The sequence below is a fragment of the Perognathus longimembris genome, chromosome 11 (assembly GCF_023159225.1).
Source record: "Perognathus longimembris pacificus isolate PPM17 chromosome 11, ASM2315922v1, whole genome shotgun sequence".
Classification (NCBI taxonomy): domain Eukaryota; kingdom Metazoa; phylum Chordata; class Mammalia; order Rodentia; family Heteromyidae; genus Perognathus; species Perognathus longimembris.
In genome coordinates this window covers 54092978-54115328 of record NC_063171.1, presented here as the reverse complement: position 1 = coordinate 54115328, position 22351 = coordinate 54092978, and the positions used below count along the sequence as shown (strand labels likewise).

Genomic DNA, 22351 nt, shown 5'->3' with positions numbered 1-22351 from the left:
CAGTTAACCACCAAAAAGCTGGAAGTGCAGTTGTGGTTCAAATAGGAGAGCGTTAGCCTTGAGCAAAAAAAAAAAAGCTCTGGGACAGTGCCCAGGCCCTAAATTCAAGCCCCAGGATCAGGGGGTAGGAAGAGGGAAGAAAGAAAAGAAAGAGAGAGAGAGAGACAGAGACAGAGACAGAGACAGACAGAGAGAGACAGAGACAGACAGAGAAACAGAGACAGAAAAAGACGGAAGAGAGAGAGAAGAGAGAGGAAAGAGAAAGACAGAGGCATCCTCGTTAATTTAAGGACTACACAGTGTGAAAATGGCAGTTATACACAGGTAAAAATGTTGCTTGTTGCAGTGCCTTTGTGCCTCACCTTGGAATCCATTTCTGATGGCCCTTACAGTATCAGAAACATAGGTGCTAGTTACTTTTCTGCATTGCTTCTGGGGGAGACTCAGAGGCCTGGGGTGAAGAAGGCCCAGGGGGGTGGGGGGTCTTGGGCAGGCAGTGGCTGCTGCTTACTTAGTTAGCTGGGAGCAGGCAGACTGGGCACCTTCTTTGCCGAGGCTGTGTTCCCCAAAGGCTCTGCAGCCCAGCTCAGGGTTTGAATCCCTGTTATTCTTTGACTTGAGAACTCTTGGTGAGTTACTGTGTACCTCTGTTTCCTTACCTGTAGAATTCTATATAGGATCATTGTAAAGGTGAATTGCGTGTGGGGTGTGTGTGTGTCTGTGTGTGTGCGCGCGCGCATGTGCACACGCTTGAACCTAGGTACTGTCCTTTAGCTTTTTTTGCTCAACCACTTGAGCCACAGCTCCATTACTGGCCTTTTGCTAGTTAACTGGAGATGAGTCTTGTTGACTTTCTCCTGCCAGACTGGCTTTGGACCTTGATCTTCAAATCTCAGCCTCCTGAGTAGCTAGGATTACAGGTGTGAGCCACCAGCCCCTGGCTTGTTATGATATGGTTTTACATGGGTGACGTGTTGTGGCGAATATATAAAGTGTTAATTATTGCTGTGGTTGTTGTAGACTGAAGACGGTGGCACTTAATACAGCTAAGTTAAGGCCCAAACTTAAGCCCTGGGTATCCAGCCTGGTGGGTGAGCACAGATAAGATTCTGAATAATGGTCTTTCTGGATCTCTAGATAGGTCGTGCATTGGTTCCATTTGTTTAAAGAGACACCCAGCTTGCTGCTTAGATGTGGGTGGTGGCCTCTGAGTGATTGGCAAGGGCCAGGTACCCTAGAAACTCTGTTAAAGGTGTAGGTGTGTTCTGATTCTAGAAGGCACCAGAAACAATGCTGACCCTTCCTTCCTTCCTTCCTTCTTTCCTTCCTTCCTTCCTTCCTTCCTTCCTTCCTTCCTTCCTTCCTTCCTTCCTTCCTTCCTTCTTCCTTCTTCCTTCGTTCCTTCTTCCTTCTTCCTCTCTCTCTTTCCCTCCCTTCCTCCCTCCTTCCCTCCTTTCCTTCCTCCTTCCTTCCTTTCTCTCTCTTTTTTCCTTTCTTTCTTTTCTTTTCTCTCTCTCTCTCTTTTTGTACCAGTACTAGGGCTTAAACTCAGAGACTTGCCTCTTGCTTGGCTTTTTACTCAAGACAGGCACTCTGCCACTTGAGCCTTACCTCATTCCTGTTTTTTGGTGGTTAATTGGACATGAGAGTCTCACTGAGAGGCTGAGAATATGGCCTAATGGTAAAAGTGCTTGCCTCGTATACATGAAGCCCTGGGTTCGGTTCCTCAGCACCACATATATAGAAAAAGCCAGAAGTGGCACTGTGGCTCAAGTGGTAGAGTGATAGCCTTGAGCAAAAAAAGAAGCCAGGGATAGTGCTCAGGCCCTGAGTTCAAGGCCCAGGACCGGAAAAAACCAAAACAAAACAAAAAGAGTCTCACTGACTTTTCTGCCCAGACTGGCTTCAAACCTTGATCTTCAGATCTCAGTCGTCCTGAGGTGTGAGCTTCTACCTGGCTGTCACTGTAATCTTAACACTGAGCACATATTCCAAGCTAGCTCTATGTGGTCTAGCTCATTTCATCCTCAAACAATTTAGGCAGTGGCGGCGGCAGGGTGGTGGCGGGGGGGGGGGCGGGGGGGAGACAGATAGACAGAGACAGACAAAAAGAGAGACAGAGACAGAGACTTAGAGACACACACAGAGACAGAGAAAAAGAGACACAGAAAGACTATTGTTACTACTTCACAGAACGGCAAGGTGGAGGTCAAGGCTCATGGGATGTGGGTTGGGAGAAAGGAATGCAGGCGTGCACCTGCGTCAGGAATTAGGGAGGGGTGGGGTGTGGCCTGATGGACATGCAGATCTGGACCCTGCAGACCTGGAGGCCTGGCCAGACATCAGAGGTGACAGCACTTCCGGCGGCAGGCCCCGCGTCTGTCCAGGAGAGAACGGCGCATCCCCAGGCTTGGCTGGGGCCGAATGAGGATGTCAGTAGAGAGGGATGTGATCGGACACCTCAGAATGCAGAGAAGGCGCCTCATTCCTCTCGGAAGGAATAAGGCTCTGGCTAGCAGTCTCTTCACCCCAGAAGACAGAACCCAGGCAGGCAGGGACACAGGGGCTCCACATGGCAATTAGCTATGGACAGGACTTCTGTGTGCTATTCTGAAAGATCTGGATGACTCATGTGTGAAAGACAAGAACCTTTCATCTTTGAGGACTGTCATCTTCAATCATGAGAACGTCTTTGAAAGAGCAAGGCTTCCGTAGTCCCTTTTGTGCAATTTGTATGAAACAAAGTTCTAAAATACAATTCGTTTCAAAGTGCATTTTGCCGATGAGCTAATGTGTATTTTCTTTCTTCAGTTGAGTCTGAACCTAGAATTCCCACGACGGCAATTTCCAGTGGTCTTCAGGCCAACAGTCCCCCAGGCTGGGAGCATCTCAAATGGCGTACTTTGCATGCAGACCGGAGAGCGGCCTGCTTCTTAGATGAGCTTTGTGCAGCCGGTCTGTGCTTCCTACTGTGAACATAGGGTTCAAATGCTAACTTATTGAAATAAAAAAGAGTCCAGAAGACTGAACGCATAAGTGGACTGTGATAGTGAGTGATCCAACCATACAGAAAGACAAATAACCTAAGTTTTTAAAGGTAAAAGCAGATAGGATAAAGTTCGGACTGCTTCCTGTCTCCCGGTTGCTTTTGTACCATTGAGAAGTCTCCCTTGCTGCTCAGGCTTGCCAGGAGGAGGCATTCGGGATCTGAAAAGGAGCATGGGAGAGAGAAGCCCACTCCTCGTGGTCCTGGGGCGATGCCTAATGATGCTTTATTGAGCTTGGTAAGGAAGGTTTGGTCTGTGAGAAAGCAGGTGAACCATTATGGGGGGGGAAGTCAGTCAGCCGCAGTCCCAAGCTCATGGTTCTTGATCACAGATATTTGTGTGACTGTAGGTGTGCAAGATCTTGGGGAGAACACAGAGGACCCCTGAACTGACCTTGAAGTGTGATTGCCTGGAGCTGAGAGGCAGCTGGGAAGATGTTGTTGGCTGATTGCTCAGTAGAGCTGCCCTTCGGCCTTGTCCTGGCTTCTTTCCAATCGGATCCAGCTGTTGTCCGTTCTCCCCTGCTGGGGGCAGTGCGTTGATGATACGGCAAGGCCTCAGAGGCAGGTCTGGTCTTCAGGGGGCTTGAGCTTGGGGAAGGCTGATACTCAGCAGCCTGCGGAGTCTGTGCATCGTTGCGTTTATAGAAACCAGAGATACTGAGTTGTATGAAGAATATCTCCAGCTAGTGTTGCTTTTAAGGCTATTACCACATTTGCTTGGACATCACTTCTATGTAACAGGATAGGCACCAAGAAAGGTCTGGAATGATCTGGAATGATTTTTGGTGCTTCTTCATGTCTTGCCATGTGAATGGCCCTCATGTGAATGAACACAAGCATATTTAGTGTCCAATGAGGAAGTGCTTGCTTTGCAGAATGACATTTTCTCCACATATCCTCACGTGGTGAAGGGTCTAGCTGGCTATTGTCAGTCTCTTTCATAGGGGCGCTAATACCAATTCTGAGAGCTCTGTCCTTGTGATCTCATCAACCTCTCACAAGCCCCATTTTCTGATAGTACCTAACAAACCCTTTGTGTGTGTGCGGGGGTGGGGGGTGGGGGGGTGGGGGGGCGTGGTAAGATTTCATCTTAGGAATTTTGGAGGGGCACAAACATTGAGACCATAGTTTAGTTTATGTAATTATTTCCTTATTTGCTGCTGGATATTAGGCCCACATGAATTTGCTTTAAAGAGGCAGAAAAAGAGTTGAGAATGAAGAATGACCAAGTCAATGTATAGCTAAGATGATTAAAGAGAAATTAAAGAGAGAGATTAAAGAGATGATTAAAGAGGGAAGGGAAGGAAATCTAGAAGTGACTCTTATCATCAAGGAAAGGGTAGATACAGGCCATCCGGACACAAATCCCTTAGAAGAGGCACCAGGCTTCTTCTAAGAAGCAGGATAGAGGGATGCTCATATATTGGCCTCATTTCGCGGGGGTGGGGTGGGGTGGAGGTGTGTGGGGGACAGGGGCCTACGGGCTACAATTCTCCCAGTCTAGTAAACTTTCACTACTTTCCATTGGTTTCAAAATGGTCTATTTTAATTGCCAAGAAAATAACCACATGTTATCATCCAAAGATAACTACTGTTGCCATTTTGGTGTATGTTTTTCCAGCTTGTGTTTTTATGCACAATGAACGAAATAGATTTTACAGCTGTATAATCTGAAAGTGCACTCCTGCGCTGAGCCTGTCCCTGACTGTTGGAGAGTTGAGTTCTTTCCATTCTCTTTCTCTTCTAGAGAACAGGTAGGTTTATCATCCGTTGTAGGGAACCCAGACTGTTTCCATAGCTTTGCTATCGGGAGTAGTAGTGCTGCAGCAAACACAGGTGTGCAAATGCCTCAATTGTAGCCTGACTTATATCCTTTCAGCTGTTTGCCCAAGTGTGGTATCACTGGATCTGATAGTTCCATTTTTAATTTTTTGAGGAATCTCCACACTGGCTTTGTATTGGGTACAGTCGTTTACCTTCCTTTCAGTCGTGTACAAAGTTTCTTTTTCTCATATCATCTCTAGTATCTGTTGTTTATTCTCCTTATTTTCATTGTTATTATAAAGGTGATGTAAGAGGGGTTGTTTATGTTCTTAATGATGGCCATTCTGACCGGAGTGAGATGGAATCTCAATGTCTTTTGATTTGCATTTCCTCTCTGGCTAGGGATGTGGAGCATTTCTTCATGTATTTATTGGTCATTTGCACTACTTCTTTTGAGGATTTTTCTGTTCAGTTTATTTGTCCATTTATTGATTGGGTTGTTGATGCTTTGGGAGTTTAGTGTTTTGGGTTCTCTGTTCTGGTTTGAAATCCTTTATCAGATGCATAGTTGGCAAAGATTTCTCCCACTCTGTCTCTTCTGTCTAGTTATTATATCCTCTGCTGTGCAGAAGCTTTTTAGTTTGATGTAATTTAACTTGTCACAGAATTCCATTTGTCAATACTACTTGTCAAGCCTTGCTCTTGGCTGCTGAGCTGTTAGAGTTCTATTAGGAAGCTACTACCTATGCCACCTACAGCCTATGAGACTTCTAGATTCTGGAACTGTATGTCTAGATTATTGGGCACTACCTGTGCACCATGTAGTAGTACGGAGAGACCACACAGCCCAAGGTACTTGGGCAGAGCTGGATTTTTTTTTCTCGGTATTGTGCACACATAATGATTATACTTTCAGTAACAGGTTGAGTAGCTCTAACTGCAAAATCCAAAATGCTATGAAATCTGAATGTTTTCAGAGCTGATTTTCAGGTTAGGGATGGTCAACTAGTTTAAATAGTCCCACATCTGGAAAACGTCCAAGTCTGGACCAGTTCTGGCTCTAGGTGTTTTGTTTAAGATGGTCCCCATCTGATTCCAGGCATTTTCCTAGGTGCTCAGCTGGCAGTTACTTCAGGGAGGAAGAATGTGAAGAAGCTACACATACAAGGATAAAAATAGTTGCCAGTTATCTAGTGCTTATGGCAGGTCGGGCTCCGCTCTCAACACTGCACATGATCACTCGTGTTTCCATGTCACAGATGAGCAAGGCTCAAAGGCCATAAGGAAGCTGCTCAGGCTCATACAGTTCTATGGGTTCTGTTGCAATCTGGTCCTGGATTAGTCTGAGTGTCAAGTCCATGTTCTCTGGCTAGGCACATAGCTCAAGTTGGTTGAGGACTTGCCTAGCATGAATGAGGCCTTGGGTTCAATTCCAAGTACTGAAAAAATAATGAAGTCCTTGTTCTCAATTGTTATTGCAAAAAAAACCTCAATGTAGAATGATAGTTCGTTTTTTCCACTTTCCCACTCTCCCTTTCTCTTGCCAGATTTGTGCTTGTTTTTCACTTAGCTCAATGTTAGCGGCCTTAGATGTGACATGACAATGGGGAAAGGCAGATACGTGGGTACCTAGAACTCCATCCCCCTAAAGACGCCAAGGTCCCCAAGGAGAGAACACAGGAAGGATAGTTCCCAGCATGGGTTTTTCTGGAGCCGTTTCTGGGATGGAAGGGTGGACTGACAGGATTCTTGGCACCAAGGTAATGTGCTAGCACCATGCTAGTCTTCCTCTGGGACAGTTTTCCAGCTGGAACTTGCCTCCCCTGCCCATGGAATATTCTCAAGACAAACCAACTCAGCCTTTTATTTATAAAGAAGTGGCAATGATCATTTGTGAGAAGCTGATTAATCCCCCCGCCCCCACCCGGCTGAGCGGATGACTTAGAAGTTTTAGGAACTGAGGCACAACCTAATACTTTCTCTGTTGTTTCCACTTTAGATGCAACAGCCTGAACTCTGCTCGGTGAAGGACAGCCTCTTCATGCTGGCCCGGGGCCTGGGCCGCCTGCTCTGCTGGTGGGGCCTGGCCGAGCTGATGGTTCACCTCATGTACATGCATGCCATCTACAGCAGCATCCCCCTGCTGGGGGCTGTCTCTTGCTGGACTTTAGGTAATTGTGGAAGTCACCATCAGTTCCACTGGTTACTTGAGGGGAATTGGTTGTGGGGGTGCTCAGTGCTCAGAGGTACAATTGTCTTGAGCAAACTTCCCTCCCCCCCTCCCCCATATGCTGGTAGCTGGGGCTTAAACTCCGGTCTCATGCTCTCGCTTGACTGTTTTGCTCAAGGCTGGTGCTATGTCACTTCTGGCCTTTCAGTGGTTAATTAGAGATTAGAGTCTCATAGACTCCTGCCTGGGCTGCCTTTGAACTGTAACTAGGACCCCAAGTGTGAGCCACCAATGGTTGGCTTTCTCTCAGCTTGGTCTGGCCTTTGAGCAACGCTGTTTTGTTTTTAAACCTTATTGTCCTTACCGATGAAGATTATGCATGTGTGAGGTGCTTGGTGTGGGTGGTGGACACAAGAGCTGTGCTGTTTAGCCTGGGAATTGAGGATGTGTGATCCTCCTTGTTCTGGAATTTTCTGAGCTCCACTGGGCATGCATCTCCAGGGTGTGACTGGGTTGCTGAGCTGCCCAGTTTATTCTAAGAGGTAACAATACAGGATAGAGTTGGTCTGCAGGCTTCACCAATCTCAGTGGGCCACGATTGCTGGCTTATTAAATCTGGGTAGATGATCAGTTCTTAAAATGAAGCATACCTTTGCAGAGTTGGTGTTCAGATCCCAAGTGCCCATCAAAGGCCTGGGAATGAACTTCAGAGTCACACAGGCATAGGTTTGGAGCTCAGCGCCACCACAGTGGGCAACGTTTGATGGTTTATGGACTCTGCCTGGGTTTCAGAATCTTCTTTTTTTTTTTTTTTCAAATGAAACCTACCCTTGCAGAATGATTTTGAGGTGTAAATGAAAGGATGCACATTAAGGCTGTGCTTCCTGAAGTGCCTGGTTGATAGAATAAATGGTGTGTGCGCACACCCTGCTGGGGCTTCCCCCCTTTTACCTGCCTTTTCCTCCACATTGCCAGCAAGGAAAGAATGAAAGTCGTGTTTCCTCAGCAGGGCGTAGTCCCCAGTGTGGGATTCTCTGTGAAGAAACCATTCTTTATTCCTCTGGCCCAAACAGCAGAGCCCATGGCTCGGTTCTCAACCACATCTCTTCTCTTCCTTGTCTTGCTCCTTTGGAAAACTGTCATGCTGGCTGAGTTCTGCCTGAGGTCTGACCTCCAGCCTGTAGCTGTAGTGTGTGTGCGTGTGTGTGTGTGTGTGTGTGTGTGTGTGTGTGTGTGTGTCTCCTATCTCCTTATCTGTTTGATGATTTATAGATTTAAAAAAAAAATCTTGATTGTCCTTACTGTCACCTATTAAATCATGATCTTTCTAAGAGAGAAGAAGACTTTTTAGGACTGAAAAAATGCTGATCTATTTTAATAAGTCTCTTCTTTGCAAACAGTTTTCTTTTCTTTCTTTTTTTTTTTTAAACAACTAGTGTTGGGCATTTCCTTTGGCTACAAAAGGTTCTTTTAAAATGTTGACTAACGTGTTATCATTGCATATATGAGGTAGTGACATATTTCAATACATGTAGACTGTGTTCTGATCAAGTCAGTGTAATTAGCATTTCCATACTCGAATTGTATCTATGTTTGGAGTTTTCTAGCTCCTTTCTTATAGGTCTTTTTGTAGTTGGATGTTTTTATTTACTGCTTTGGAAGTACATTGACTGTGATGCTGCCCCTGAGTTCTTTTTTGCTCAAGCCTAGTGCTCTACCACTTTGAGCCATAGTGCCACTTCCAGTTCTCTGGTGATTCATTGGAGATAAGAGTCTCACGGACTTTCCTGCCTGGGGTTGACTTTGAACTATGATCCTCAGATCTCAGCCTCTTGACTATCTAGGATTAGAGGCATGAGCCACCAGCGGCCGGCTTATGGATACTTTAAATTCATGCTAAGCATGAATTTCAGTGTCTTTCATTTTCCGTTTGTGTCCTTTTTCATTCAAATCGGTGGGGATCTTAGTTCCTAATTACATTATCTATTTACTTATTTGTTCTTTTTTATACTAGACATAAAATAATTACAAAATTACAACACTAACTAAAGATAAAAATCACTAAATGACATTAATTACTTCAGGTCTTTTGGCTCTTAAAATAGATGCATACTGAATGTGAATATATTGTATTCAAAAGCCATTTGAAAGATTTTCAAAATGATAGGCAGTCACATTACTTATGTGATATTTGGTAAAATTAGTGTAATTTAGAATTTTGGATTTACTTTTGTGTTTTGATTTACCAGTGGTCATTTTCTTTCTAGACGTTCTCTTTGGTAATCACAAGGTCTTTATCATTTCTTTTCCTGCCTATGTGGTCATCCCTTGGTATCTATGGGAGATTGGTTTCAGGAACTCCCTTGGGTACCAAAATCTACAGGTTCTCAAGGTCCTTCTACAGAATATGTGGTATTGCTATATAGCCAATACTCACCTGCCCATGCCCTTTAAGAACCTCTATAGTACTTATACCCAATGTGATGTAAGTGCCATGTCAACAGTTGCTTCATAGGAAATAATTGTGCAGGAAATAATCATAATAAGAAAACAAGATCTGTACGTATTTGGTATGGGTGAATGTTTTTAATGAATGTTTTGGGTTTTTTTGCCAGTTGTGGGGCTTGAACTCAGGGCCTGAGCACTGTCCTTGGCTTCTTTTTCCTCAAGGCTAGCACTCTGCCACTTGAGCCACAGCACCACTCCTGGCCATTTTCTGTATATGTGGTGCTGGGGAATTGAACCCTGGGCTTCATATATATGAGGCAAGCTCTCTTGCCACTAGGCCATATCCCCAGCCCCTTAATGAATGTTTTGATCCATTGTTGGTCAAGTGCATAAATGCAGAATCCATGGCTACAGAGGGATGACTGCATATCTATTTCTTGCAACTATTTTATATTCTCTCTCTATAGGGGATGTAAAGTGTATGGGGATTTTCAATCTGGGTTAGTCTGAGTTTCCATTTGACTTTGGTTGCTTTAGGATTTTTGAAATTTTTTGGCGTGGGTGTTTAATATGTATTTATCTAGAGATAAATCTTTAATTAATTACTTAAATGATTTATGTTTATTTCTGTCAGATGCCTTGAGTTATTACTGAGTTGGTGCTATTTTGAATTTCTGGTTTAGATGTTGGGGAGGGGGAAGACACAGGCAGTCAGAACTGCATTTATGTGAGATCCCACTCTGACCTCCTGTGTATTGGGGGTTCCACAGGTTGTCCCCGGAACTCACAGGAGCCCCTGGAAAACCACGTTCTGTGCCCCTAGGTCCTTGCAAATGCTACCAGGGCAAAGACAAGCACTGCTGCCTCCTAATCTTTCTGCTTGGGATTTATTATTCCTGGCCTCCAAGGATTTTTAAAATTTCCTAAATAGCTTAGGTACACATTTAACAATATGCTTTTAAATATTTCATCCAGAAATTCTTAGTTGTTCTCCACTGGGGATTATTCTCTGCATGGCTGTAGTCTGTTATGCGGTCAGAAGTGGAAGTCTAACAGTGCCTTTTTGTAAGAGGAAGAACTATCTCTCAAACAGTACCCCCAGCAGCTCCATGGCCATCACTGGTCACATATCCTTGCAGCCATTCTTTACAGGGGAATGGGACTCCCACAATTAGCTGATAGCCAGGCATTTCTTTCAAGTCACTATGAGGAAGGAGTCAGACACTTGAGCAGCGTTGCCTGTCTGCTTACAAGGAATGAAGAGTTGCTTAGTGATTAACCAGTATTGTCCTTTTCTGAATATAAAATAGCACTGTTGTACCTTGGAAAAACCTTGAAGTAGTGTAAAAGGCAGCCTGGAAAATAGAAAAGTTTAATTTTTGTATGGTTGTTTCATACCATTCTTTAAACAATTAACCTGGGGCTCATGATTTGTTGGGTGGCCACATATCCAATTTCACAGACCTATTTTATATCTTAGCATAATTATTGATAGCAATATAGTTCCTTTATTTTAGAAATAAAAGGTGTCACAATTTGGGAAGTACAATCAGTTTCTTAATAATATTTTCTCTGCAATATACTCATTCTATTCTTATTCGAATCCTGATTTGCAAGATCAAGACTTTCAGATTAACCCCTTCCTTACTTGAAAATACCTTGGCACTGAATTCCCTTTGTATTTGACTATTTAGCATATGGGCCAGGCACTGTCATCCTCATTTCTCCATACAGCAAGTGTTCATCCAGTTCCAGACATTGCACTTGGCCCTAGGGATCTGAAGATGAATGGGACATAGTCCTTGCTCTTAAGATGCTCATTCTAGAGAGATGGTAAATGAAGAAAGTGGGCTTTCTTTCTCATTTTACGGGACTGAAATAGATGTCTGCATAGACTCAGGAGACAGAGGGCACAAAAGAGGAAGGTGTTATTCTTCACTTTCTTGCCAACTCAGGAAAGAGGCAAGGAGGCACAGAAGTTTCAGAGGGGAACTGTTGCACCAGATGGCTGTGACATACTAGGTGGACAGAGCTGGGGGAGGAGCTGGGCCCATGGCACCAAGGTTCTTCCTAGGATGGGTTACTCCTGTATGCTCAGAGAATGGTGAGCTCTACTGGATGCTGCTTTAGGGCATAAAGCTTGAGTGCTATAGTTTGGATATGGAATGACTCATAAAAGCTAATGTGTTGAAGATTTGATCTCCAGCTAGTGAGACTATTGGGAGACGGTGGGCTATTTCCTGAAAGTTACTAGGTGAGCAGATTTCCCCTGCCACACACTTTTATCACAGCATCCTGCAGGACTAAAAAAAATGGCCAAAAGACTGTGGACTGTAGGCTCAGAAGCCATGAGCTTCTTTCCTCTCTCTCCTCTCCCCCTTCTCTCTCTTCTGTCTCCTTGTCCTCTTCTAGTGCAGAATTTGAACTCAGGAACTTATGTTCCTGCTTGGCTTTTTGGTTTAAATATGGAGCTCTACCACTAAATTCACATCTCAACTTTTAGTTTTTTGCTGGGTAATTGGCGTCTCTCAGATTTGCCTTCTTGTGCTGATTTAGAACTGTGATCCTCAGATCTCAGCCTCCTGAGTAGCTAGGATTACAGATCTGAGCTACTGGTGCCTAGTTCCTTTGTTGGCTTGAGTGGAAGGTTTTCCTTCTGCCACGGCCTTTTCCTCCCTGCCCCGCTGCAGTTGCAGTTGAGTGTGAGGTTAGCAGGGAGCACAAGAGGACTAAAGGGAACCTCTTTGTCTCACAGGGAAGAAAATACACAACTGGTATTGCATTTCAAAGATCTCCATACTGAGCAACATTGTGCCCTTCCCGGAAGTGACCCCTCAGAGCATCCCTAGAAGAATGGAGCAACTTGGTCTCCACCTTTGATGTCAGTTGCCCTTTTAGTGTTGAGTGAGCACTAATATGTTGGCTCAGATGAAGGGATGTCGTGGGGATGCTGCCTGTGGAGTGCCAGTGGATTGGTGTTAATGGAGGTGGCCAGACATGCAGGTGAATGAGTGATCCGAGATCTTGCACGAGGCAGTTAGGGGAAAGCACACAGCTACCTTAGTCTATGACGTGATTCCTGCAGAATGAACAAGCCTAGGGATGCCAGTGGAGATGGCTTACTGTGGGATGCATTTGATGTGGTGAATCAAATGGTGAGGATGTTTCTGAACTCCAAGGAAGGTATTAAATCCTTTCCTAATGGGGATGGAAAAGTAGAGGTGGCTGCTTGCCTGTCAGAGCTCAAGTGCGTCTCTGTAATTGAGACATTAGGAGCTCCATGGCAACCAGGGGTGGGCAGAGGGGGCATTGGTTGTTTTTTTTTTCTTCTTCATTAATCCTCTCCTAGAGATGTCAAAATAAAATTTTCTTCCCATATATTTTTCTCCTTTTTTTTCCAGGGCAGTTCTGATGATGATGATGATGATTAAACATCTACTTCAATTTTCAGGGAGGCTGAGAGCTGTTGTAATCAGCTTCTCAGTAGAGATCAGGCTGTGCTGCTGAGATGTGCTGTAGAGGGACAGAACAGAATGGACAGGGAATGGGGGTTGGGGGGGGGTTGTACCAGCTCTAGATGGGTAACCTCAATCTCTCCTGGGACTATTCCAATTCATGGATGAGAAATATTTTAGCAGATGGACTGAAATGATAAGAACACTGACACTTGGGATATGAGTAGGTAGAAAAAGAGGAGCCAGCAGTTGCTAAGCAGGGATGCTAAGAAGTGGAGGAAGAAACGACCGGTCTTGTGAAGAAGGAAGTGCAGGGTTGTCAGACATTAAAGAGAGGCCCAAAATGAGAACAGAGTAGGGGCTGTTTTATTTTGGAAAAATGAGAAGTCATAGTTGGATTTGAGTTAGCAATGTCTATTTTTTTTTAAAAATCAGGGAGTATAAATTCAGGATTGAAGAAAATCAGAAGTGAGAAAATAGAGGCTGTTTGGGAAGAAGTTTACACTTGATTTTCACAACTAAAAGCAACCAGAATCTACTGAAAAAAGTGGTAGTAGTAGCGTTCTGAAGGAGGATGGATGGAAGGCTGAGTTCTGTTAATATGTCAGGAATATTCAGGAAGAGGATGCTGAATAGTTTATCTCCAGGTTTGTCTAGAAGGGAATTTAAAAAGGATTTAAGATCTTATTAGATATAGTGTTCCATTGTGTGTCACCCGCCAGGCAACTTCAAGAAAGCACATCGATACTGCACTGCTGGAAGCATTCACCCTCCTTCCCTGAACAGACACAACTCATAAATAACCAGCACCGGCTCCAAGTCCAGGTGCTCTGGGGGTGGTGGTGTCCCATTCCTGTCATAATGTTGATATTCTGGAACTACGAGCTCAGCGGTAGAGTTGGCCACTGCCAGTGTGCTTTGCATTAAATAATGACGTGAGGAAGGGAAGACATGGGAGCAAAGAGGAGTATTATTTTTAAATTATCTATAAATATTATACAACAAATAAAAAAATAGTGTATGAGTGCTTTAGAGCTGATGCCAGATTTGGGTGAGAACCGGGAAAAGTCTATGGCTTCCTACTGCATTTCCCCATCATTCTGTGTTCTCTGTGTGGCAGTGGCAGTGTTGTTTGGGGGTTGGAACCCAGTGCTAGGACCCAAATCCCCATTCCTGAGGGATCTGTGGCCTTGCTATCCTCTTGTCTTCTACCAACTAACAGGAACCACAACAATATCTGGAGACATGATAGGCGCCTTTGGGTTCTGTTTTTACTCCTCCCATCTCTACTTGTTAAGAGTAGCTCTGTCTCTCCTGTGTAGTAAAGACTGTTCTTCCATGCTGATGCTACCAGCTATCCAAAGGTAGTCCCAATGGGCTGGGTGATAAGGCTGTGTGATTTAGTGGAATCAATGTTGTGACTCTGATGGATGACTTTTTGCTGAGTAGCAAGGCTCTTAAATAAGTGCAGCATAGATTTACAGGAAGAAGAGCACACACTTCTGTGTTATTGAGGGCAGCCAGGCATTTTTGTTATTTACATATATATAATTGCTGGCCTCATTCTGGTATGTTCATTCATGAACCTCTTTCCTAAACCTCCTAATCTATATATTCATATCACTCTAACTTCATCCATGGTCCTAACCATCCCAAAAGACTGTTGGCTCTTTGGGGGACCTATTTATCAAATCATATGTGATAAATACCCCCCTGACATTTGTATCTCCTGAAATCTTCCTGTTATCCCTTCATGATTTCCCAGTGGATTTTTGGTACCTCAGCATAATAGATACGGGGCACTACTGTGGTGTCTGGGATTCCAAACACGGCCATAGTCCATTCTGCTCTCTGCAGTCTCAGCCACCATGTAGGATCTGGAATTGCTGATGAATGTACCCATATATGTAGCGAAGGTTAGATGGGGCAGACTTCTCTTCTCCAATGACAATCTCAGAATCCATCACCACACACACTGGTCAGGCTCTTGTCAATGTCTTGTAGCAGAATATTGCAGGGCTTTGAGAGTAAAAAGCCATGTAATATATCCCTTGTGAAATGCTGGTGTTCATCTCCAGACACATAGTGAGGATCATTGAGTAAGAGGGAGGAGGAAAATTGGCTTCTTGTGTACAGTAATTCCCTAAGTGATTTCATTAAAAGTGTCTTCTGGTAGGAACAGGCCTGGCTATTACACGGGGCACATTTCTCTCCCATTAAAATAAACAGCTGAGGCAGGAAAGTCTGTGAGACTCTTAGCTCTAATTAATCCCCAGAAAACTGGAAGTGGTGCTGTGGCTTAAAGTAGTAGAGCACTAGCCTTGAGTGAGAAAAGCTCAGAGACAGTGCCCAGGCCCTGAGTTCAAGCCCCACAACTGACCAAGCAAAAAATCAACCCTCCTCCCCCCCGAAACCAACATCCTGTCCTTATATGACACTTTCATTCTCATTTTTCTAAATCTTCATTCCTAATTCTATTCCTTCTTGCCCGTTCATCACCCCAGAGCTAGCTCATCCATGATATGATGGCCTTTTGCTCGCTCATAACATGGTGTTTGTCTGTGTGTGTGTGTGTGTGTGTGTGCATGCATGCCTCACCTGAGCATATGTGTACAGATTGGTTTACATGCTGTGTATATATTACTTGATGAGCAGACTTACAAGAAGCCCAGCACATCTTGTTATGCCCCCAAATGTGGTGCCATCTGTCTACCTGAAGCTTTTGTCAGGGATGGGAAATGGTTTTCTCTCATTGTGTGAGGTGATTTCTTTGCGGCAGGCCTTTGCCCTGGGCTGCATTCTCTTGTAGGACAGACATTTGGAAATAGGGGAAGTGAGTGCCTTCTGGAATGGAGAGGCCAGATGTTCATTGTCAAGTGATGACTAGGAGAAGCGCCACTGAGACCATGCCTGGCAGTGTTCCCCAAGCAGCAAACACTTTCCACACACATGCTTCTGAAGCCAGAGCAGGATGTTAATTTGAAGACTACCTTGTTCTACTTTTAATCTTATTATATAAATTTAGGACTAGGAAATAGACTCATTTGTCAACAGGGCCCTAAGATAAAGTAATTTGAGACAAGTTGTAGAATTTACAATTATACTGACTACTCCAACAATCCCATCTCCTATGGTATTCTCTTGAGCTACACTGTCATTCCCACCAGTCATGAATTCTATGTGATTTCCCCCGTGCTAACATTCTTAAGGGAAAATGATTAGTTAAGGTGTGTTAACAGTTCTTATTGAAGTTATAGCTTTGTAATAATGGGGCAGAACTCACGCCATGCAATCAAATTTGATTGTATGAAAATGTAATTAGTCTTGAGTAGTGTGTTGTATGAACTATTTCCTTCTAGCATTGTTTTTATTAGGATCTCTGTCTCACTCAGTATCATGGGAATAACTTAAAAAAATCAAGACCTGAGCAACTCACTTCCCTTTTTGACAGAATTCCAAATAAAACATGTCTCTAGCCACAATGGTGACAGCTCTGTGGCAAATATTATGGACTATAGATTCTAGTTACCTTGGAGGCAATAATTCTCATTCTAAAGTGGTCACTTAGCATTCTGATATGATTGATCTCTGTCCATGAGCTAGACTGATGTATACCTGTCTCCCCAATATAGATCTTTCTTCTAGGTGCTGATGGCTCAGGTTCCTGACCTTTAAAACAGAGGCCCAGCGCTTGGCTTGAGGTGGCTTGAAGGCATATTTCTGGAAGGCTAGTAGCCTTGACTTGTGGCTTCTGCTTCCTGATTGGAGCTTTTTTGCCCCTCCAGTCCTGGGCTTGAACTCAGGGCCTAGGCATGTGCCCTGGGCTCTTTGCTCAAGGCTAGCACCCTACCATTTGAGCCACTTCTCTGCTTCCACCTTTTTGGTGTTTAATTGGACATAAGAGTCCCACAGACTTTTTTGCCCAGATTGGCTTCGAACCTTGATCCTTGGATATCAGTTTCCTGAGTAGCTAGGATTACAAGTGTGAGCCACTGGCACCTGGATTGGGGATTTTTAAATGATAAATTGGTGTGTGTGTGTGTTTTAGTGGTTCAGGATAGATATACAGGAAATGGCCAGGAGGGGGCAGTAAAAGCTAGTCTTAAACAAAATTAGCTAGAAATTAAGACAAAAATTCATTAGCTTAACATTCATCCTCTCCCTGGCAATTTACAGAGTATTCACATGGGGATTTTTTTTTTTTTTTGGTGCTGGTCCTGGTGCTTGAACTCAGGGTCTGGACACTGTTCCTTAGCTTTTTTTCCTCAAGGCTAGTGCTCTGGATTTTTGCTGGTTAATTGGAAATACGAGTCTCATAGGCTTTTCCTGCCTTATTTGGCTTTGATCTGGGATCCTCATATCCCAACCTCCTGAGTAGCCAAGATTATAGGCATAAGCTCCCAATACCCAGATAGAATACATTCTTTTTTTTAAATGCCAGTCCTGGGGCTAGGACTCAGGGCCTGAGCACTGTCCCTGGCTTCTTTTGTGCTCAATGCTATCACCTACCTCTTGAGCTACAGGGCCACTTCTGGCTTTTTTTGTTTTGTTTATGTGGTGCTGAGGAATTGATCCCAGGGCTTCATGCATGCAAGGCAAGCACTCTACTGCTAAGCCATATTCCCAGCCAAGAATACATTTTTTATATATAGATTTTAAATGAGACTGTCATTCTGTTTTGGTAGATGGAGTCTCCCAGCCCCTTAATTTCCAGGTAGAGTGGACTGATTCTGTTTTCTGGTCTCAGCAGAAACCAGTACTCTGCTCACTATCTAGTTCCTGCTTCCATCTGTCTTTCGTGTACTGCCTTTATAGAATGACTTCTGCTTAGGGATGGTCTTGGTACCCTCAGCTTACTTCCTGATTATTATGTGTTGGCTACAAACAAAATCTGCTTAAATAAGGCGTGTGTGTGTGTGTGTGTGTGTGTGTGTGTGTGTGTGTGTGTACTTTTTAAACATTATTTTTTATGTTTAAATTTCATTAAAAATTTTTATGCTGGTCCTGAGGCTTGCACTCAGGGCCTAGGTGCTGTCCCTGAACTTTTGTGCTCAAGGCTCCATGTCTGCCTTCTTGGTAGTTAACTTGGGATCAGAGTCTCATGGCCTTCTCTGCCTGGGCTGGCTTTGAACCGCAGTCCTCAGCTATCAGTCTCATGAGTAGCTAGGATGTCAGGAGAGAGCCACTGGCACTCAGCCATGGAAGAGGACTCTGATAAAGGTTTGAGGGACTCCTCCAATAACTTGCAAATGGTGGTGACTGCACTTGCTGGGCGCCTCAGCCTGGGCTCTCATTTTTCATGTCCATCGCCTTTTCTACCTTTAAAAAAAAAAAAACAACGAAACACACCTCAATTTTCTTATAGTCTGACCTTGCTAAAACGCAAGACCAAATCTCATCACCTGTTTGACTTGTGTAAAGCCTTGCTTCTTAGCTTGACTGAGCTTGCCTTTCTTTCCTGTTACCCGAGCCCGGGTGTCTGCCTGTCTGGGTCCCCCGCTGTACCGGGCTGTTTCACACCCTCATGCTTCACACATGTCTTTTATCTGGCTAAGTCATTTAAAAGATTGCCTTTTAGAAAATTAAAAGAATTAGAATTCACCTTAGGTTTTTATTCCCCCAGGCCCAGCCAGGATCAACTCATGGCCGATTGTCTTTCATCTGTATTCTCTCCTGAATTGTTTTGAAGCTAACACTAGACCTCGTATCGCTATCCATAAATATTTCAGCAGTATCACTAAAGGATAAGAAGTCTGATTTTCTTCTGAACTCCATAAGTCTCAGATTCTGATTTGACAAGGGATTAAGGGGGGCAAAGGCTCTGACTTATGGTTTCTCTCTTAAGAGCTCAAAAAGATCACATTTCTTGAGTTCATTATTGAATGGTGTAAACCCCTGGTAAAAATCGGGTCTGTAAGATTATGAGAACAAAAGAAAGCTTTGGCAAGGGGTTAAGAATGAGTGAGGAGTCAACTCTGGTAGCTTATGCTTGTAATTCTAGTGAGTTAGGAGGCTGAAATCTAAGGCTCACAGTTCAAAGCCAGCCCCGGCAGGAAAGTCTTTGGGTTTCTTATCTACCATTAACCACCAAAAAGCTGAAAGTAGAAGTGTGGCTTAGGTGGAAGAGCACTATGCTTGAGTTAAAAAACAAGCCAAGTGAGGCCACAAGGTGCTGAGTTCAAGCCCCAGTACTGGTGCATGTATGTACGCGCACATGCCCATGCTCATACACATAATACTCAAGTGAGAGGAGGTATGAAAGTAAGCGGGATGGAAAGCTACATCTTCCCTGATAGAGATTAAAAAAAAAAGCCCTGTGGAATGTTTATTTGAGTCTCTTTGAAAGCCCAACCTGTTCACTGGTTGAGGTTTAGAAGTCCATGTCCTGAGTGTTAAGTAGAAGAGGGGTTTCAGCTCAGCATTTCAACACCAGCTGTTATTGAGATAATGTTGGTGCACCTATGTTATTGGTAATGAGATGCCTTTTCTTATCTGACTACATCCTAGGGAGGAGAGAAGGGTGGGACATTTGGCACCTGATAATTGTTTTGTAAAGTTAGGGGCACACACCTCCACCAGATAGCTCAAGACTCCTTTCTTCCGCCATCCTTTTGAGACATTAATCATCCTAAGCCTTGTTAAGACTGATGGAAACCAATTAATTTTTATAAATTCTCTCCTTAGATTCCTGAGGTTATTTAAAATGAATGCAGTGTGAACCCAAAGCTACTCTGGGATTTACTACAGTGGAGCTTGGCTCTTCAATTACAGATATTCCATGTGGCATGAGGATAATTTCATGGCCTGTGCTCACAGCTTGCAGAATGGAAGAGTGGCCTGCTTGGCATGGCACTGAAAAGAGTTCAGGAGACCCCATGGTTATATATAAAACACCAGCTACTCCTGCTGGCACTCTCCCTACCCACAATGTCTCTCTCAGGATACTCTGATTGTCATTTCCTCTCTCACCTATTATTGTGCCCCAGAAACTTAATATGCATATGATTTCTTAGGTACATAAAATAGGTCTTCCCTCCCTTCTTCTTTCTCTCTCTCTCACCTTTCCTTCCTCCGTCCTTCCCTCTCTCCTTCCTCCCTCCTCTCTCCTTTCTCTCCTTCCCTTCTCTCTCTTCCTCCCTTTCTTTCTCTCTCCTTTCCTCTTTCCTTTTTGGATGGCACTGGAGTTTGTACTTATTGGGCAGGTATTCTACCACTCACACCACACCCTTAGCCCCTTTTGCCTTTGTTATTTCTCAAATAGGGCCTTGCATTTGTGCCTACGTCCGCCCGTACTATGTGCGACCCTTCTATCTATACTTCCTGCCTAACTGAGATGACAGGTGGCACCCTCATGCCTAGATTTTTATTGGTGGGATGAGATCTTGCAAACTTTTTGCCCAGGCTGTCTCCCACCCCCCAGGCGTCCCCCTCTCCCCTTCTCTGGTATCTAGGACGAGAAGCATGCTCCACTGGTGTCTGGCTGCATTTTCGTTTTCTGCATGAACTAGCCCTCTTTAGCTCCATCTCACAGCTCCCTGGCTGCCCTGTCATCTGGCCCGGCTCACCCTTGGCCCAGTTCCGTGTCTGTGCTGGGAGTTGGATGTCAATGAGGAGACTTAGAGGCAGGACCCCCAAGTTTCATATTGCAGCAGAGACTCATTAGTGTGTGATCTCGGGTGAGTTTTGACACCTTTCCATATTCAAGTGTTCGTTCTGAGAGTTAAATGTGCTGTCGCATACTGCTTGGCATAGGGAAGCTTTTTGTTGTTTCTTTGATTTTGAGAGGGAATCTCATTATGTGAGCCAGGCTAGCCTGGTACACTAGTGATCTTCCTGCCTCAGCTTCCCTGGGGCTGGGATTGTAGACATGCACTACCTCACCTGGCTGGAGGCAGTCTTAGTTAGCAGGCCATGATATTCTCTGCAACTAGGTTGCTGTTGAACTTGCTCAGACTACTGAGTGTGTAGATACAAAAAAGGGATAAAATCAATGAATACTTATCTCTTATGTAGTTTAAAAGATCACTGATATTGTTGGAACTCTCTCCCCCCTCCCCAGCTCTCCATATTTCATTGTCACCCTCCCCCAAAGCCATAATCACTCTCTTGGATTGAAATAATGAAATATTGGCATTTAGGTGGGGCCTTAACAAAAGGTGGAGTTCAGACCGACAAAACAGAGCACGTGAGATGGGACCCTGCAAGTAGAGGAATGAATGAGTGTAGGCCAAGAGGCAGTAAAGGGTATACATTATCGAGGCACCCAGTGAGTATGGGAAAGCCAGAGGAGGAAACCTGGATTGGGGCTGGCCTTTTCTTTCCCACCTCTTCGCTTCTTAGTGGAAACCTCTAGCCACTCATCTGAGAACCAGAGCTGAGAGGAGAATAATAAGCAACATCGAAGTCAATCTCCAGTCCTTCGTGTCAGTTAAAACTGTAATGGGATAATATTGAAAGAGAGAAAATTGCTTGTTTCTGTAGCACATATAATTAAAATTAGAGAGAAATGGAGGCGCTTAGCAGGGCCCTTGGGCAAGGAGGGCGTGTCAATTCACAAAGCACTGGATCTTTGCTGAACTGTGTTGTACAGTGGTTTGCCATTAGGGTGTTTCTTCAGATAATGTGTCCCTACCTGGAATTCAAAAATGGGAAACACTTTCCCAAATTTTAAAGTTTTAAAAATAAGTTGATATTGTGTTCCTTCTTCTGCTTTTCCTTCTTAATTACTTAGAGTTTTTTTTCCTTGAATTATTAAGCAAGGTAGATAAATATGGAAAATTTACCACTCCAGTGTGAATGAAATGAAGGTTTATGAGTGGGAAGCAAATCAAGTTCATTTAAGTAGGTTCAGTTTGAGTTGGATATATGGTTACTGAGGCAAATTTGTCTTTTAAGATGCTTTTTTTGGGGAAATGATTTATTGTGATAAAACTATCAGGCCCACCAGTATTTCAATATGGGAGGACAGGAGCAATCTCACTGTTTTATATGACACATTCTGTTGTGTAGGTTCTGTTTAAATCTTGCCCTGTGTTGAAGAGGTAATTTTTTGTGTTACATTGCAGTGTAATATTGGGTTACCTAGCTCTGTTCTTATCTAATATATCAAACAAATGTCATATAATTTCATATTCATATATATATATACATGCACATACACACATACATCCAGAGAGAAAGAGAGAGAGAGAGCGAGCGAGCGAGAAAGAGAGAGAGAGAGAGAGAGAGAGAGAGAGAGCATGGGTGGGTGGACTGAGCACCTGGGTGTGTTTATCTCAGAAGGATGGAGCTCCAGGGAGTTGGGTTAAGACCTTTTTTACCTTCCTGATCTTCCTAGGACCCTACAGAACTCTTTCTGTCTTGAAAATCTGTTCTGTTTTTAAGTTTTGGAAGGAAAAAAAATCTACGTTCTGTTTTGGACAAGTTGAAGAACTAAGAATTGGAGGTAGTTTGTGGGCTGAGTTC

The 22351-nt window shown here is 44.0% G+C and overlaps 1 protein-coding gene across 4 annotated transcripts in view; it reads left to right on the top strand.

The window, feature by feature from the left end:
• Nucleotides 1–22351, top strand: part of Hhat (hedgehog acyltransferase) — a 214032-nt gene that overhangs the window by 46568 nt on the left and 145113 nt on the right. For all 4 annotated transcript variants that reach the window (XR_007212567.1, XM_048357276.1, XM_048357273.1 and 1 more), the window contains one exon: nt 6813–6984. Coding sequence is in view for 3 of the 4 variants with exons in the window: in XM_048357276.1 (XP_048213233.1) it covers nt 6813–6984 (172 nt within the window). In the remaining variant the exon portion in view is untranslated. The remainder of the gene's footprint in view (nt 1–6812; nt 6985–22351) is intronic.